The sequence below is a fragment of the Osmerus eperlanus genome, chromosome 23 (assembly GCF_963692335.1).
Source record: "Osmerus eperlanus chromosome 23, fOsmEpe2.1, whole genome shotgun sequence".
In the NCBI taxonomy this organism is placed as follows: domain Eukaryota; kingdom Metazoa; phylum Chordata; class Actinopteri; order Osmeriformes; family Osmeridae; genus Osmerus; species Osmerus eperlanus.
The window spans coordinates 4,727,128-4,746,038 of record NC_085040.1 but is presented as its reverse complement, the minus strand read 5'-3'; the positions used below and the strand labels follow the sequence as shown (position 1 = coordinate 4,746,038).

Here is an 18,911-nt window from a genome sequence, read left to right as displayed (position 1 = left end):
CAGCTTTGAAAACAAAGGTGCTGTCGCAACCACAGACCAGCTCTGGAGCCCTTCTGGAAGCCTTTGATCTCAGACCGCAGTGTTTGTCTTTTTGCCCTTTCCGCTCCAGCGCGCCTCTCTTCTTCGGCTCAGCCCATCCTAGATCCTAGATTGCCGGGGGCGTGCAGGCATCCCCACCGACTTCTTTTGAGAACTTATTTTCCCTCCATCCTCACTTTCGTGTGTTTTTGGGGTGGGGCTAGCTGTGGAGGAGTGCCCAAGGTTCTTGATCAATGAGATCCTGGCCGCTGAAAGGAGAAGAGCACACGCTGGGAGAGCTCTCGTGATAGAGAGAGAGGGAGACGCGCACACACACTGTTCACAGATCAGGTAAGGGCATGTCTGCCTATATTTCTTTTTTCCCCCCCAGCAGGATTAGCTATGCAGTATTAATGCAGGGTGTTTCTTTACCACAGTGGTAAACACTGGGATTGGTGGTGGTCGGGTTTCGTATTTTTTGAGACAAACATTTGGGTTAAACAAAGCATTGAGGTCTATGGATTTGTTTGCAAGTTGACATTTGTGTCGTTCAAATGTTTGTTCTTGGAATAATCTTAAACCATAATAAGTCATTATGCCCCCTCTCCCCTCTCACACTTTCTTCTCTCTCTTTTGTCTCTGTCTCTCTCTCCCTTCTGTCTCTTGCATAAGGACACAAAAACACTCAGACAGAAATACACACACCACTACCAAAAGAATGTATTGCTTTCGTGAGAAAACAGCCACTTTAAAGCAACAACAAACATCACAACTTCTCTCTGCAAACTTTGGGAGATTTACAGAGAGTAAGACATTGTTTCATGGTATTTAAAGAAAGTCTTACTTGGGATAATACGTTTATATTGTGAGATTTAGTATATTTACAATCATTCAGAGACAAGATTATTGGAAGTAATATGAGTGACATGGTAAGCTTGAGTTCAATATTTTGGTCGCATTTAAAACCGCACCCGTGTATGGTTGATAGGAACGCACACACTGCACATGTTATCTTTTTGTGTCAGTGTTCAGTGAACGAGAACTCAACCCCTCAGTCAGATGGCTGAGCGGTTAGGGAATCGGACTATTAATCAGACTATTAAGGTCGCCGGTTCGATTCCTGGCTGTGTCAACTGACATTGTGTCCTTGGGCAAGGCACTTCACCCTACTTGCCCCGGGGGAATGTCCCTGTACTTACTGTAAGTTGCTCTGGATAAGAGCGTCTGCTAAATGTAAATGTAACCCCTGATTCCTGTCAGAAGATGCATCATTTGCATAAAGAGTCCTCATTTCTCACCGTGGGACATGCTTGAATATGCTGGATGGCTGCCAAACGTTGGCTGTGGGATGTTTAGAGTAGAACTTAGAGTAGAAGTGTCCTTTTGTATCATCAGTTTTTTTTTTCCTTTGTTCAGCTCTATCTTTTGGAACTTGTTGTCGGCTGTAGGCCCTGTGATTAACAAGATGAGAGACATGCTGCTGACTGTGTGAGTTGAGAGGAGCCAGCTGATTGTCAGGCAGACATTCCCAGCTGTGGAGGGTAGTTAAAGGCGCATCTAGACCACTACCGTAGGACTACATGTTTGGCCAAACTTTAGCTATGAAAGCTATCCTTTGTCGTGACTGAACATGACATTAAAGAGACTGTATGTAATAGACCATTAGAAATGTATCAGAATATCTTTGTGGTTTGAGAGTCAGTGATCAAAGTTGTAGTGTGGTCTGCTATTTAACACATCCAGTCAGCTTCCCTACCACACATAATCAAATAACAGGCATTCCTTTGTCTAAGAATGAGTTTTGACACTGACACAACCCAGCAAGCTCTTAAAGTGTTTGTTTTTCACTCAAGCTTTTTACTTTGACCACAGCTCCAAATACGGTTCCAAGCGGTCCAGTATCGCTAAACTGTAGCTTAGTGATAACATCAGTCTTAGAGAAGAATGTAAGATATGAGCCACGTTTGAGGACTGACACAGAGCAGAGACCGTGGGTGTCCTCTACTGCGGTGATGGCCGTCAGGACATTTTACCAAGAGGTGTAGATGGAGGAAGTACAGAGAAACTGTGAGATTCCTGACTGATCTGTAGTTGAAACTGTGCAGATACAACTATGTTTTTGACAGGTCTGGCCTGACCTAAGGGGTTAATAGATGTCTTCCTGAAAAAGGGCAGTCTGGGAAACAATACATATGATGGAATTTGGCAGGATATTCAGTCAGGGAAGCAACCCAAATTAATATAAAAATTGAATTTTAAATCACTTTTCTCCACCTGACAAATCTGTTTCAACAGGATACGATGAACGTTATGAACAATAACTTTATAAAGTATCTCCTCCCATCCCCATTATTAAGTTGTTCCAAGTCAAGGTTATTTTCTCAACACTTCCACTGAACTTGTCCCAAACCCGACCAATGACTCCTTGAACAGAGGTAAACCTTATAATCAGTGTCAAGGTTGGTGAAGACTTGTTACAGCTCGCCCCCCAAAACAATGGAGATAGTTTTGAAGTTGTCGAGAAAGACAAAGTTAAATTTGTTGTAGCACACTTCAGAGTGCCTGAGGGATTGCCATTTATCTCTGTCAAAATCAGGAAGGAATTAGTTTGCTGTAACAGACTATCCTGTTCAGGATCAATTTACATGTCATTGAATGAAAGCCATTTTGTCTTAAGTGATTGTTACTTTGGCTGTAATCCTGAAATATGTTGGTTTTCTTGTCACATCAAAAACCCAACAACAAGCATGTATGACCAACATGCACCGTTCTTGTTAATGAGCCTGTGAGTTGTATGAAACTCCAGAGTCAGATTTTAGCAACTGATTAGCGAAGCCCATCAGCATTCCTGAGGCAAGAGAAGATTAAACTGTCTCAGAGATAGCAACAAAATCCACATAATCCATCACTCTCACACATACAAGCAATCTCAGAAAGTTTATGGTGTGTGCTCCTTTAGCTTGATCCTCAGTAACCCAGTGATGCAACAAGGAGACCCCAGTAATCCCACCCCAGCCCCAGCCCTCAGCCCAGAGTCGAGTAAGTGATCTTTGTCCTGTTGAGAGAACCTATAGTCAGGGATGCCAGAAGTTTGGACTGGGGTCGAAATTAGGACTATGGTTGGGATGGGAAAGTTTAGAGTCTTAAGCTGCCGTGAGCGCTGGGAGGAAGTTAATTTTGTTTCTTCCAGTAATGAGGCCTAATCCTCCGCTCTTTTCGGACCTCCTCGGCCAGCATTACAAAACAGACCCCCCATACAGAAGAGGAAGTTGCCTCTGAGCCAAATCCAAAACATTTGTCTGGCTGGACCATGGTCTCTTCCAGAGCCTTCTTTACCCAACCCATACATGAATTGTTAGCAAATGATCTCAGGAGAAGTGAGTCTTCAGTGTGTTAGGAGAAACTTCTGAGGTAACCCTCTGAATACCTAAATTGGGAGATTTTTCATCCCAGCTTTCCTGCCACTTTCCAAGCCACAGGCTAGATGTAGTCCTAGAATACAAAACATGTCAAATGTAGATTACCTAGAAAGAGCTTCATACAGCATCTATGGTCTAGATTTCTATAGTCTGTGTCCTGGAAGCACCCCATTGTCTTTCTGACATATCTCAGCCCTATTTTCCTACACACCTCAGACACATAAATAAACTGGCGCCATCTCCCACTAACACCTAAGCAACACCTTTGTGCCACTGCCACCCCAGCGCTATGGAATTTAATTCCCTCGTACCAATAAAACCAATCCACACACCTCCACAACACACACACACAAATGACGAACACATCTTAATATAGCCTACGACATCTTTTGTTCAATCTATCGTGGTGACAATGGAGTAGATGTGAAGTGTGCTGTTATATACAAGGATCTCTAATTTCAGCAATCTTAGGCTTTTTACCCAGGGGGTGAAGACAGACCAGGTTACTGGGTGACGGTATTAGGAGGCTACATCATGTTCACTGCTTTCGAACCCATCAGTGTCAAAGATGACAATATGACTTTGAATTTATTACATCCCTGATTTACACCAGACCCTATGCGGATGCTGCCATTTTTAAATGTAAGATTTGATGTTTAATACAACTTCCCTACTGCTATTAACTTTGTTACATTGGGGTTCATGTATGTTAAGAGGAGCCCCCAGACTTTAAAAACCCACTGGCCCATGTGCAAACACTAAGAAGCACCTGGAAATAAGCAGGTTGGATCAACGACTAGTGTGTCATTATCACAAACTGTGTCTACCCTCAGGCTAAGGCCAAGTTCCAAAATCTCTGGAAGGAGGGGAGGGGGCTCCACCGAGAGAGTCTGGTGTTACCTTCCCAACCTCCGGTGTTAACTACACAACAAGGTGCTTTTTAAATTGAAAGGCTGCACATGATTACACTTGTCAGTCATGCTTTGAATTGGTCTTGCATAGACACTTGGCTATGTGCGAAAATGCTGGTAGGAGAGGTAGGGGCAGTGTGGGGAATCTGAGAACAGAATAAGTAGGCTAAAATGGAACTTAAACTATCTGGCTTTATCTTAAACTGGCCTATATTATACATTGGATATATAGCATAATTTGGCTTTCCCAGATAGTTTTTTAATGCTCTGAAACTTCAGCTTGCTCTGGGTAAGGCAAAAACGGTGAACCTTGTCGTGGGTTAACCTTGTCAGAGTGTGTGACACACTCTCAAAAACCCCAGTACTGGATCCAGTGTATTGACTGGAGTCAGTATAGTGTTAGTCCAGCATAATTTTACAAACATTGATGTGAAAATACATTACTTCCAGAATATTCGATTTTCAGCTTTTCTTCGGCTCACACCTGAGATAACAAAGCTAAGAAGTGGATGTGGCCAGGCGCTGAGGTTTTTCACTGTTTTTTCCACCACAGGAAACATGGTGTAAAAACAATTTGGAAGGCAAAAAAATACAATGTATTTGTGTCGTTTGGCACGTGCTGTAGTGATTGATAAAACTATGCATCAGTCAATAGCCAGGGGCCTTTACACATAGTAGGGTAATTGTAAGGTCTCTAAAACTGCTTTCACACAGGCCTTGTTTGAGTGTCAAGGTTTCAGGGTAGTGTTGTCACAGACTGCCCTGTCGGAGGGAGGGAGGGAGGGAGAGGTGAGGGGTGATAAGAGGTTGAGGTAAAGATGAGGGGTGAGTAGGGACTGTGGGAGGTAGACAGAGAGCCTCCACTGAGGGGTGAATAGAGGTTGATGTGGGGGGGTGGTGAGCAGAGGGCGCTCTGCTGAGGGGGGAGCAGAGGCTGAAGAAGGAATGAGTAAACAAAGACAAGCCTGGACGGCTCAGCCACTTCCAGATGTGTCGCCATCATGACAAGAGGGAGAGAAATTTGACCCATGGCTCAGTGTGATATTAATCTACTCTTAATATCCTCGGTGAACTCTTTCCCTTGTTTTTCTACTTCAAGCTTGTATACATTCTGGGTGATACCATTTGCAGATTACTGCATTACCACATATGGACACATATTGATGAAATGTACACCAGTGAATACTGAGGTTGTGAATTCTCATACAGATAATGAAAGAGGCCTGTTAGACACTGTCAGAGACACTGACTTAAAGCCAAACGGTTAAGATCACAATGTCTCCATAGGACAGCGTGAGATGAGGGGCTAGATTACTGCCTCAGAAATAACCCTTCTGTACCTTCTCAGAAACAAGAAACCCTGGAAAGCCTGTGCACTTACTAAAGATAGCAGGACTAGAATACAGTTGGAATATATTGGCAGAATATTTTTATGTTACAAATGTGTTTTATTGCCAAGCCATCCCAGTAACCTATAGTCAATTCTGTACTTGTTTGTGCTGGAGGTAGTGTATATTCAAGTATATACTAGTTGATATAATTACATTTTAAATTATTCTTTTTCAGCTCCTGCACAAACAGAGATACAGGGAACTCCAGTCAAACCACTCCACTCCAAACAACAACCTGCAAAGATAAACAACAGAAGAACCATCTGATCTTTTCAACATCCACCCTCCCATTGGGACCCAACTCATGAAGCAGCCCAGGGAGGTCCTCTGCTGATTCAGTGATGGTGGTTCTCAGAGGAACACCAGGATGGACGTTGCTATCATGGCTGCTTGTGGGACTGGTTCAACCATCCCAGGGGTCGCTTGTGAAGACCAACCTGGGTCTGAGAGTGAAGAGGGGCCGGTCAGCCTCCCTCCAGGAGGGGGACCTCCAGTTCCTTATCCCCAATAAGAAGGACGCGTGCAAGGTGGAGGTGGTCCTGAATGAGCCAATCACACAGCGAGTGGGGACACTCTCGCCACAGGTCATATGAAACCCTGATCTTACTGACAAAACACACACACACATCCTGATCGTAGGATAGGCAATTCTATATTGGTTTGTACATTTACCTCGAAAATATATGAGAAAATGCAACAACAACAAAAAAGAAATGACTTGCTCTATTCCGGTTTATAAATGAAGCTTTCCCCTTTTGTATTGTGGTAAAACCCCTTCCTGTTTTATCTGAGAGATCAGTGAAGTGATGGCAGATGTAGAGTTAGACCTTTCTGTGTACGAGCTTTGAGCCATGGGAGCCTGCAGGAAAACACTGGTGTAATGAAGATGTGCTGACAGATCATCTGGAAGAATGGTTGCAGAAACAATGGCTGTCAGAAGACAGCCATTGTTTGTGCACATCTTAACTTCTGCCAGCCTTGGAGTTACATAGGCTGCCACTCTAGTGAGCTCATAGCAGTGGAAACTCAGGATTCAAATAAACTCCAATTCAGGGACATGTACACATTTTGAGTTACATGGGCCCTGTGGAGATATGAAGACGTCAATGGTCTTATTTGTCCAATTACAGGTCTTTGACTGCCATTATCTGGCTGATGAAGTTAAGTACGTTCATAATGGCTGTCCCATATTAAAGGAGGACACTGTCAAGCTTCGACTGTACAGGTACTGTTATTGGCCTCATGCTGTTTCACCAACACTAGTCAAGTACTTATTTTGATTGTTTACTACATGGGTAGACTCATTTGAACCAAGAACTCCTCCGTGTTTTTTCCCTGTAAAAACGTTAGTGTCTGTTGAAAGCAGCAGCACACACAAACTTCCTGTTAATTCGTTTGAATCAGATTCACCGTGTCGGAGACGCACGTCGAAGTGTTCTCCCTCCATGTGGTCATCATGGAACCCGACTGCAACATCATCAAGCTGGGGCCCAAATCCCTGCAAGTCCCGGAATTCTACGGCCTGTCCAACATTCTGGATGGGAACACCGTGTCTTTCAACTACGAGAAGCAAACCAGCCTGGAGTGCAGCGTCCGTGTGACCAGCCACGAGTCGCACCTCCCAGGACACGGTCAGCTGGTGACTGGAGAGCCTGACCTGCCGTCCATCAGAGGAGACGAGCCTGAGAGCTTTATCACTCTGCACCAGCAACATGGTACAGTCTTAGTAGAAAGTCACCGGATAAATTCTTTTATGAACCCCATTCACAAATTTGGCTGAGTTGGTATGACCCATGAAGAGATGTTAGATGTTAAAGAATGAGATGCAACACGGACTGACGAGTTTCAATTCAAGATTCAACTGGGGTATACTGTATTAAAACATTGGTTTCAATATGGCTAATATTCTTTCTCAGGTGGTTATTCAACAAGCTCAATCTGTATCCATTCTCCTTCAGACAATAAAGCCAGAGCTAAGTGTAAGGCGGATGACTGCTTGAAGGGACTAAAGCTGGTGAAGGTCACCAAGGTTACGTGTGATGAGTTCCTGGTCATGGGCCTGAGGTACCAGCACATAGACCCCCCATCCCCTGACATCGATTACATCACCATCAGGCTGGATCTCACTGACAGCAGGAGTGGAAGCATATACCAGGTATAAGATCTTCAAGTGTTATCATGCACACAAAATAAAAAAAAATGACAATGACCATCGAGGCTAATCATAACAGAAGCACTTTGATATTATTTTCTAGTTTGTGTGTGTGTGCCTGTACTGGGTCTGTGCCTACATGTGTGTTTGTGTCTGTCTATGTATGTGAGTGCAGTCAGAGCGTGCCTGGATCCCCGTCTTGATATCGGGCGCCATTCCCAACCAGCCCCCCAAGCCAGCGTTCATGTCCATGTTCATCCTGGAGGTGGACCAGTTCATCCTCACCCCCCTCTCCACCGCCACCGTGGACGCAGAAGACGGGGAGACGCCGAAGCAGCTCCTGGTGTTCAACGTCACCAGGCCCCCGGCCGAGGGCTTCATCACCCACCTGTCTGACCACACCAAGCCCGTCTCCTCCTTCACCTGGCTGGACCTCAACGACATGCTCATCTGCTACCAGCCGCCCAACTCCTCTCACACGCAGCGCAGGAACTACGAGGTAACGACCGAGACAGGTAACCAACTCGGAGGTCTGGTGTCCAAATCTTGCCTGTAAATTCATACAGTCATCAGTTCCAATCTCTCCGCACAGGTAGAATTTGAAGTTTATGATTTCTTCTTTGAAAAAAGCCCACCAATCGTGGTTCACATGTCAGTGAGGACGGCAGACACCAATGCACCCAGGGTGTCCTGGAACATGGGTAGGTGACAGTTGAATTCAAGACTGCACATAAGTAACAAGTTAGCATTTAGCTGGTGTCTATTTAGCATCTTTCATTGGTCTCTCAGGTCTTAGTCTTTTGGAGGGCCAATCTCGTCCAATCACCTGGGACCAGCTCCAGATTGTAGACAATGACAACTTGAGGGCTGTGCGCATCATTACAGTGGACGGGCTACAGCACGGAAGGCTGACCTTGCGAGGTAACCCCACAACTCTGCAGCTCTCCTGCTACCGCCGGAGTATTTACATGCCATTTCAGTCGATTCCACCCGACACCATAGTAGTGTGTGTGTGTGTGTGTAACTTCTAGGTGGCAAGGGCTTCATGTTCACCATCGACGACATCCGAGCTGGCGCGGTGCGCTATCACCACGACGACAGCGACACCACGAAGGACTTCATCGTCTTCCGCATCACCGACGGGCGCCACCAGACCAGGCACAAGTTCCCCATCAACATCCTCCCGAAGGACGACAGCCCGCCCTTCCTCACCACCAACATGCTGCTGGAGCTGTCGGAGGGCCAGACGGCCCTGCTCCGGGGAGCGGTGCTCCAGGCCTCGGACATGGACTCCAGCGACGACTACATCCTCTACAACATCACCCGTCCGCCGCAGGCTGGGGAGATCATGAAGCTTCCTGGTCCAGGCCTCACAGGTAATTGTTTCCTGTGACACCCTCACCAGGAGGCAGGAGGAGAGTATTAGTGAAGCTGTTTTGAATAGAAACCTCTGGTTCCGTTTTTGTCGGTGACCCACTATTTGTGGTGACCGCTTAAAAGGTAGATATGCATTGTGCATTATTACCCCAGTCATGGTTGTAGCATCCTAATCGCTTCTCCCTCCAGGCTTCCCTGTCCACCGTTTCCTGCAAAAGGACCTGTTCCACTCGGTGGTCTACTACCGACATCTTGGGGGCGAAGTGTTCCACGACTCTTTTGAGGTGGTGCTCTCCGACTTCCATGACCCGCCCAACCTCTCAGAGCCCCAGGTGAGTTCACCCAGTCACGCCGCAGTCAACAGACCTCCACAAAGTCGGTTTAGTGACGCAATCGAGTCACTTAAATGTAACGCTTTCTCCTCCTGTACAGGTTATTCTGGTGCACATCAACCCAGTGCCTGACCAGCCCCCTAAAGAGGTTCCTGGTGTGTCCCGTTGTCTGGTCGTCAAGGAGACAGAGGTTGTCCACCTGACTAAAAAGCAGCTCCACTTCGTGGACGTGGAGTCTCCCGACAGTGAGCTCACGTTCACGGTCACCAGTCCTCCCTTCTACACCGGCTCCTCCAGGTCGGGCTTCATTCTCCATCGGTGTGGATCAGGGAAAACAGGGATGACTCGTTTCAGTTCGTTTTAATAGCCTGAATGTGTTTTTGTCGCTCAGGAATCCCGACGCAGGAAGACTGTTCCTCGTGGACAGCGTCCCCAAATTCACCAAAGATTCCAACGCTCCTGTGCTCAGGTTGTTCACACAGGTGAGCTTACATTTAGTCCATGACTTTCCCTCGCAAGTTTCAAAACCATACAAATGGTTTTGAAGAATTCAATCACTAATGGCGTTCTTCGTCTCTAGCATGCAGTCAACTTTTTGAAAGTAGCGTACATGCCTCCCGTCCTGGACATCGGCCCATACGCTCAGCACATCCAGATGATACTTTCTGTCACCAATCAGCAAGGAGGCACGGTCACCGGCATATGTTTCAACATCACTGTGATGCCTGTTGATAACCTGGCTCCAGAGGTACACAATCACAGAGAATCTCCAGCTGACGTCATGAAAGTTAGAAACAAACCTCTATAACTGGAATCCACCCTAGCAGGTTGTGTTTACGTTGAGGTGTGCCGTGACTGCATGTCCTCCATCTCCACCAGGTGATCCTGAGTCCCCTGGCTGTGAAGGAGGGAGAGGAGAGCCCGCTGGGCTCGGAGCACCTCTGGCTGGCGGACCGGGACTCCCTGGAGGAGTCCTTAAGGGTGGAACTGAGAAAGCAGCCCCAGCACGGAGCGCTCTCGCTGGACGGCTTCCCCATGGCCCCTGGGCAAGCCTTCACCCTCCAGCATCTGAAAACCCTAAAAGTTAGGTCAGATACAGGAACATTTCCTAGCCCGCGCAACTCACTTTCACTTCGAAAACACACGTTTGAGTGGACAGCATTACCTGTGTCGACTACGCCGACTGTAAGAACTGAGCCGTCTCTCGTTCCTCGCAGGTATCGTCACGACAGCTCTGAGACTGTGGGAGACGACATTGAGTTCACAGCTACTGACGGCACCAATGCTATCGGCTTTGTTTTGCACGTCGATGTAGGTTCCTTTTACAACGGCTTGTGACACTCTTGTCACATGTTCATTTACATTTTCTAACATCCCTCTCCCATTGAGGCTTATTCGTCATTTCAGTAGTGAGTTTGTGGATGAAACGGTATTCTTACCCACAGGTGGAACCAGTAAATGACGAGTTGCCAGTTGTCATGCCTGGCTTGAAACCAGATCTCGGCTGCGCAGAGGGACAAGACGTTATCATCACAGCAGAGTACATTTATGCCACAGACACGGACAGTGACGACAACGGTCTGACCTACCTGATTGCGCGTCAGCCTTACCACGGAGTGGTCCGCAAAAACAGCGTTGTGGTGGATCACTTCCATCAGGAAGATATCATCGCTGGAGTGATCACCTATAAACACACCGGTATAGTTTCAAATCGCTCGTCTGTAATCACATGATGACCTTTACAAAAGTCCATAGATATACCTGATAGCCAGCATTGAGACTGAGTTTGCCGTATGTGAGTTTGCATTATGTGAACTTGTCCAGAAAAGATACATTAAATGACATAATTGCATTACACTGATCTAAATGTTGACTGATAGCCCAGTTGTGAGCATGCTGTGATCTGTGTGTCTAGGTAATGAAATTGGACTACTTCCCCGTCATGACACCATTACCTTCATAATATCTGACGGAGAGGTGGACAATCATTCTTTCTGCTGCAAGAACAGAGGAGATGTTCCGACCGACCTCAAGCAGAGCCTGCCTGTTTACGACCTCAAAGTCACAGTGTATCCTGTGGACAATCAGCCACCTTCCATTATTACCGGTAATTTACATAAACGTTTTTTCATAAAAAAAATACATAAATTGGGACAACTGTGGGATTCTCGCAAGCTCAGTTGACAGTTTCAGTCAAAAGCTGGGCTCTCTCTCGCTTTCTACATGATCAGCCATGTGGATGATGTCCGTGTCTCCTCCTCAGGGGATGTGTTCGTGGTGGATGAAGGTGGTTCAGCCCCCGTCACCCTGGCCCATCTCAGCGCCTCGGATAAAGACACCAGTCTGGAAGAGCTGGTGGTCAGCCTGGTCTCTCCTCCTCAGTTTGGCTACATCGAAAACACCCTGCCCAGTCCCGGCTTTGAGAAAAGCAACTTGGGCATAAGCATTGGTGAGCGGCCGTCAAAATGGCTTTCGACATGAATACGCTTTGACACCTCACTGTCACCTCACGGTCTATAAATGTCCTTGGTGTAGTGTCACACGTGACTTGACAAAATAGAAACACCTTTAAACATTCCCCCCTCATCCGTCACGCCTCACTTCATCCTGGCAAGGTGCTTATCCCACATGTGGACACGTGTAGATGTACATGGAACTTTCCCTCATTAACCCGTTCCCTGCTGGTGGCTCCACAGCCTCCTTCTCCTACAGGGACCTCCTGAACGGCCATGTGAACTATGTGCAGTCCAGACACCAGAGGATGGAGCCCACCGCTGACCAGATGATGCTCTGCGTGTCTGACGGCAAGCACGACTCCGCCCACGTTCCCTTCTACATCATCGTCAGCCCCACCAATGACGAGGTCCCTGAGTTTATCGCTAGGAACATCACCGTGAGTCCCACCAATCAATATCAACCATCCAAACAACCAAAGTATCCTTTAAAGGTGGAGTTACACGTGACAGTTCTCAAAATATCCTACTGTATATGTAACACATGTACGTGTTTATGTGGAAGGTGAACGAGGGCCAGGTGAAGGAGCTGGACCCTACTTTGATAAATGCGTCGGACCTGGACGTCCCTAAGAACGAGCTGCTGTTCAGCGTGGTGCAGCCTCCCAGGCACGGGGCTGTCATGAGCCATGCCCTCGGCCACGGAGCCCCGCCCGCGGCGAGGTCGGCCCAGCGCCGCAGCGCCGCAGGGGTGGTGGTGCAGGACTTCACCATGTCGGACCTGAGGAACGGTACGCTCACTGGGAGGGGCTATAACGTCTGCTTCTGTCATTCGACCTTGGAAGTTTAACGATAATGTCAGAGGAATGGTCAGACACCTGAGTCTATCACCTGTTATTGTGTTGTAATAGGAAGGCGAGATACGATAGCAGAAACCGTAGCTAAGTTCTTGGGTACATCGCCTGTCGTGTCCGTGTACAACTGCAGGACCCTGCTTGTTTACCTGCAGGTATGGCTCTGATGTACAAGCACGATGACACTGAGAACATGGAGGACAGTTTCACCCTCCAGCTGAGCGATGGGAAACACAGTCTCCAGAGGAGGGTGATGGTCAGAGTGCTTCCTGTCAATGATGAGGAACCACAAGTGATCAGGTAACAGCGTCCGGATTGTTGACACTGGTTACTTGGAGACATGATGCTAAAACACCAACGATATGTGACAATGTTCACTTAACATTCCAAGACAAAGACATATAGGGGATGAATAGATCTTTCAGAGCCTTGACAAATCAAACAAAATGGGATGTTTCGTGTAATCAGCATGTGCAATGTTGTGTGAATGATAGAAATACTGGTCTGGAGGTGGAAGCTGGGGAGGCCAGACTGATATCCAGCGCTATCCTCCTCTCTAAAGACAGAGACACTCCCTCTCCGGAAATCATGTACGTGTTTGAGACTGTCCCCACCCAGGGGCTTCTTCAGATCAAGGTCAGTGTGTTTATAACGTTACTTAAAAAAAAAAATCATAGCTATTCCCTGTACATGTTTCTGTGATCAGAATCTATATCACGACAGTTCAATTGTAAAATATTTGTAGCTCTACAGTAGATGGTAACTGTCAACCCATTCATCGAACAAGGCAGGCTGCTTGTGTTATTGAATGTCTCTTGTCCTCTCAGACGGGCAGTGACTGGGTGACTTTAAGTGCCGGGGAGAGCTGCAACCAGGAGACAGTTGATATGAACCAGCTGAGGTACCTGCACACAGGGCCCCTGGGGACCAGCAGTCAGGACTTCTTTGTCTTTCACCTGCTGGATGGGAAGAATCGCTCACCTGCTCAGCACTTCCTGATCTCCATCAAGGATATGGAGAAAGGTATTTGACGCTGCGCATGAACCATTTTACATGACCTCGCAACGGCATTATCTTGCACATGTGAATCAGAACCTACTTGGCATGCTTCGACGAAAACAGTCCTATACCCATCGAAGGGTTCTAAATGATCTTTTGTTTCCCAGGTAACATCGCCCTCTTTGTGAAACCTGTTAAAGTCAGTCGAGGAGACCGTGTCGTTCTGACAACCGACGTCCTGTCAGCGACGGATGGTTCAAACAGCCCAGAGGAGCTGGTTTACACCATCACCAGAGTCCCCTCTCACGGCCATGTGGAGTGCATCAGAAACCCTGGGCTGGCCGTGCACACGTTCAGCCAGATGGACATTGCTGCCAACCTCCTGGGTTACGTCCATGACAACAGAGCCACTTCACCTGTGGAGACTTTCCAGTAAAGCAACCCTTCTGAACCAGCTTACCAGTTATATATATATATATAAAAATAAACGAATGGAAAGAAGCTAACAACGAATGCTTTAAAGTAGCTGAGCAGAAATGTCCAACAAAAAGCCCCTCGCAGCTGTGAATTGATCTTCCTGTCCGGTCTACTTTTGCCAGGTTTGTCGTCACCAACGGAAAGGCCTCCCGCACTGGCACCCTGGAGATCGCCGTGGAGATGGTGGACCGTGTCCTGCCTTCCCTGTCTCGTAACAGCGGACTGAACATCCCTCAGGGTTCCTCCATGGCTGTGACCCCCGACGTCCTGGCCCTGTCCGACCCCGACACCTCGCCCAGCCACCTCTACTTCCTCCTGACCCAGGCCCCACAGTACGGACACCTGCTCCTCGCTGGCACCCCGCTCTCCGCCAAGTCCAACTTCACTCAGAAAGACTTGGAGGAGCTGGATGTGGTTTATAAGCACGATGGCGGACAGGCGCAGATAGACCGCTTTGCCTTCTCTGCTTGTGATAGCACGGACAGGGGCTTTCTGCTGGAGGGGAAAGTGCACACAGAGCCTGTCTTCTTCACCATTCAGGCAGGTTAACGTTTGTTGCAGCACGCAGGGCGCTACCAGGGATTGATTGTATAATAAGACAGTGAATATTTTCCTAAAATGGTAACTATTTGATCAAAGGGCTGTAATGTGGTCATTATTGTGTTATCAAAAGGGAGGTGTGTGTGTGTGTTCCAGATTAAGTCGTTGGACAGCTCTGCTCCTGAGATCAAGCAGCTCCAGACACTGTGGAGGGCAGAGCTTCTACCCGGCCACCGTTACGGGATCTTCCTGACGTCCCGGGAGCTGAGGGCACAGGACGCCCACTCGCGAGAGGAAGACATCACCTTCCACATCCTCCGAGCGCCCTACTTTGGCTACCTGGAGAACACTAGCACAGGTGGGCAACTGGAGGTACAATGTACTCATTTGGCAGAGACTTTTATCCAAAGCGACGAACTGGGGGGATTTAAACCTTGTTACTTCTTGATTGACAGTCAAATGCTGTACCAAGTGAGTTATAGCCATTCCCAATGGTGTCCTACTCGTCGCATGAAAGTAACCCAGAATAACAACCACTGCTCTTTCTGCAGGAGGATTTGTCCGGCAGCATTTCTCTCAGAGGGACCTGAGCAGGAGGGTCATCGTCTATGTGATTGATCCAACGCAGGAAGCCCTGTCTGACAGTCTGGAGTTCAGAGTGTCAGATCCTCTGGGAAACACCGGACCCTCCCACACGTGAGTGCGCCAGCACCATGGCAACCACTAAACAAGTCAACTGAATCTGCTAAAAACATCTGAATGACGAGACGTTTCTTTTTTGACAGTAATGAACGGTGAAAGAGGAAACCTGTCACACTGTGTTTTGTGTTTGTGTGCCCTCATCAGACTGGAGTTGCGCTGGTCTCGTGTTGAGCTGTCTGGGTCTGAGTACTGCGTCTGTGAGGGTCAAGGATCCGTTTCCCTTGACATCCTGCGTAGCGGCAACACAGAGGAATCCTCATACGTCACCATCAAGGTTGTCTGGTCTCTCTGCTCATGTCTCTGTAACCATGTAACTAAGAAGAAGAACCTAGCTGGCCTGATAACCCAGGCCCAGTGAATGAGACAACCTTAAAAGAGGATTGATTCATACTATCTTGTTGCCAGCAACTTGATTTTCTGCACAGAGGAGAGATGGGTGTGGGTGTATGGCAGGAAGGGGGGGGGACCCAAAAAAGTAGGGAGTTTTACACAGTCACTGTTGCAAATTCTGGTGCTAATAACTACCTTTTTCATTTACCTAGGTGAGTGAGATCTCAGCAACTTCTGGAAAAGATTTCCTATTGAGCCCCTCCAGCTTAATCCAGTTTGATCCTGGTACACCATCATAAAACATACAGTATATGTATAAAAATGCTGTGTTTTCAATAACCTAGATAGGGGGATTGACAGTCTCTCTCTCTCTGTCTCTCTCTTTCTAGGAGTGTCCAGAAGGAGCTGGCAGATTGAGGTGGTTCAGGATCATCTGGAGGAGGCAGAGGAGACGTTTGATGTGACACTAGAGTCTCCTGAAGGCACAGTTCTGGGCCACATCTCCAAAGCCAAAATCACCATCAAGGACTTTGGGAAAGGTAAAGGAATCTCTCGTCTTTGCCAATGCAGTTCGTGTTCGAACCGAGACTGAGACCGACACGGCCGTCTCTTTTTCTGTTCCAAAGGACGGTGTCGGCAGGCGGAGGCTCCCGTCGGGCCCAGTCTGGGAGGGCAAGAGGCTCAGGATGGGCCCTACCCCCAGCATGGCTCCATCCAGCTGGAGACCCTGCCCCTCGATAGCCTGGTCCTGGAGACCCTGACCCGGGGTGACGGCATGTCACAGCCAGAGCCCATCGAGTCCAAGAAGAGACTCAGAGCCACAGGCAACAGAAACACTGTATGTTGCCTCCATATTCAATGTATGCTTTGTCAGGTAAGGGCGATATGACAGTTTTATCTTCATGAATGTGTTTCTTAATTCTCTCAGATTAGACCATCGTCAGTTCATCGCAACGGGACGGACACTGTGTACACTGTGAGTTGATGTTGATACTTTACAGGCACATTTAACCTGAAGTATCTTAGCTGAGTGGCCGCCAAGAAACTGCTAACTGTCCGTTTCTTCGCGGTCTCTCTGACTGCAGTACCATGGGATCATGTCACTTCAAGTGGAGGATGAAACATCGCTGTCCAGGAAGGGTCGAAAAGTGAACGTGCAAGTCACCAGCAGGGGGCAGCAACAGCCACAACAAGCAGTGCCCAACTCTAACCATGCACCTGTCCCTCAAATAAAGGTTATCAGGAATGGAAAATCTGCTCAGCCCACTGGGAAAGTGAGTCAATAGTGAGGATTCATTATGAATCACTCAATGCCATTTCTGTTGTCAAAAGCAGAATGACCAGTGAGTTATGTAAGCCTAGACCATGCAGCAAGTGTGAGTTCAGCCACACTGGAGACTCAGAACCTAGCAGGAAGTCAGAACTTTGAAGCGTTGGAAACACTAACGTGTGTTCTTCTCTCTCTAGAAGAGCCCTCGGGGCAGCTCCAGCCCTCGGGGCAGCTCCAGCCCTCAGCCCTGCAGTCCTGAGTTGATGGGCCTGCTGCTCCTCAACCAGACCACCCGCCAGCTCACTCGCTGCAACGGGGTCTCCTGGAGACCATGGACACCCACAGATGAGGTCAGACGTTTTTTTGTTTTCTCCAGATATAAAACCATCATTATGGGCGAGACAGTATTTCACGTGGCTCTTTTCCCCTTGTCCGATCCCAGATGGTCAGCGCTCAGTCCTGCCCTGCAGGCTGGAGCTATCACAGCGGCTACTGCTACTTCCAGAGCGCCAAACGCAGATCCTCATGGTCCGCTGCTGCCAGAGCATGCAGGGAGAGGTGAGACAGCAGGACATAGATTCAGATTTTCATTGGCTTTACATTGTGTAAATATATATATTTTTTTTTTTGCAACAGCCACCGATCCAATCTTGTTAGTGTTCTCTCCAAGGCTGATCTGGACTGGCTGTGGGATTTCAGTGGAAGGAAACCATTTTGGATAGGTAAAAAAACCCTCCTGAAACGAAACTGTCCAGGTCAAAGTGACCGTGCGTTTTTCAATACAATTGGCTGTTGGATCATGGTGTTGGTGTCTGCCTGTCGTTTCCACACCACAGGTCTGCACGACAGGGAGAGCCGCGGGCGGTGGGAGTGGGTGGGAGGAGAGCCCGTCAGCTACACCAACTGGAGGAAGACCCCACCCAGATCTAAGAAGAAGAGCAGTAAGAAGTGTGCCCTGGTGTGGAAGAGAGCCAAGTGGCAAATCAGAGACTGTGAAACAGGCAGGGCTCATCACTACGTGTGTTACACCAAGCTGTGAGCTGGTGAGGGTGGACAATAAGAAGCACTTTCTCAACAGAACACAGACTATATCCTGAGAGGAGGTACATTGTCACCAGCAACTGTACTTAGCTACGTTGTATGCCCCTCTTCACGTTTGGCAAATATGCTATCTTGAAATGCTTAAACGGGCAATGCTTGCGACCAATATGCTTTATTTATCCTTACTCGTTTGGTACGGCTGCATTGGTCGTCTTAATGTTAATAAGTTATGTAATACATGTGTAATCTTGTTTTCCAAGTGTGTTCCACACAATCGTTTGCTGTGTCCTCCAACCCTGGTCCTCAAGGCCCACTGTCCTGCATGTTTTAGATGTTTTCTTGCTACCAACACACTGAAATGAATGGGCCGTTTTGCACTGCTTGATAACAACCCTTCATGTGAATCAGGAGCAAGAAAACATCTAAACAGACAGAACAGGGGGTCCCGAGGACCAGGATTGAGAGGCTGGTCTATAGCACAAACCTGAGCTGTCTCTGCAGGGTGCAAATAAAGCTGTAAATTGTGATCTCCACAGAAGGGCTGCACGCTGTTCTCCGTAGCTCCAGAGATGCAGGACTCAATGGTGGGCAGCGCTCACTATGTTCTCAAAGGTTCTTAGACTTCCATTAGAACAATGTAATGTG

At 47.7% G+C, this 18,911-nt stretch overlaps 1 protein-coding gene across 2 annotated transcripts; it reads left to right on the top strand.

Moving 5' to 3' along the window:
• Positions 1 to 92: 92 nt before the first annotated feature.
• frem1a (Fras1 related extracellular matrix 1a) lies at positions 93 to 18,517 on the top strand. 2 transcript variants are annotated; one of them, XM_062449016.1, is made up of 37 exons: positions 134 to 369; positions 5,915 to 6,323; positions 6,870 to 6,964; positions 7,144 to 7,454; positions 7,698 to 7,894; positions 8,067 to 8,390; positions 8,484 to 8,592; positions 8,681 to 8,812; positions 8,923 to 9,267; positions 9,458 to 9,600; positions 9,701 to 9,897; positions 9,992 to 10,082; positions 10,181 to 10,348; positions 10,480 to 10,688; positions 10,818 to 10,911; positions 11,046 to 11,298; positions 11,516 to 11,707; positions 11,864 to 12,049; positions 12,297 to 12,493; positions 12,619 to 12,844; positions 13,063 to 13,207; positions 13,402 to 13,543; positions 13,735 to 13,930; positions 14,074 to 14,338; positions 14,506 to 14,923; positions 15,080 to 15,281; positions 15,475 to 15,619; positions 15,770 to 15,899; positions 16,168 to 16,240; positions 16,345 to 16,494; positions 16,582 to 16,793; positions 16,884 to 16,931; positions 17,041 to 17,229; positions 17,423 to 17,575; positions 17,668 to 17,783; positions 17,862 to 17,947; positions 18,062 to 18,517. In XM_062449016.1, the coding sequence occupies exons 2-37, from the start codon at positions 6,081 to 6,083 to the stop codon at positions 18,262 to 18,264; spliced, it is 6,585 nt and encodes a 2,194-aa protein (XP_062305000.1). In that variant the 5' UTR covers positions 134 to 369; positions 5,915 to 6,080; the 3' UTR covers positions 18,265 to 18,517. The 2 variants fall into 2 exon arrangements, 1 of the variants encoding a protein (XP_062305000.1); XR_009928239.1 differs by lacking the exons at positions 11,516 to 11,707; positions 11,864 to 12,049; positions 12,297 to 12,493; ... (16 more) ...; positions 17,862 to 17,947; positions 18,062 to 18,517 and having other exon boundaries at positions 93 to 369; positions 10,480 to 10,683; positions 11,046 to 11,183.
• The last annotated feature ends 394 nt before the right edge of the window (positions 18,518 to 18,911 follow it).

Coding starts and splice junctions, on each gene's coding strand:
- frem1a (XM_062449016.1), top strand. CDS start 6,081: ATGGTGGTTCTCAGAGGAACACCAGGATGGACGTTGCTATCATGGCTG. Junction 13,208..13,401: donor GAGGAACCACAAGTGATCAG/GTAACAGCGTCC, acceptor TGTGAATGATAG/AAATACTGGTCTGGAGGTGG. Junction 15,620..15,769: donor AACACCGGACCCTCCCACAC/GTGAGTGCGCCA, acceptor TGCCCTCATCAG/ACTGGAGTTGCGCTGGTCTC.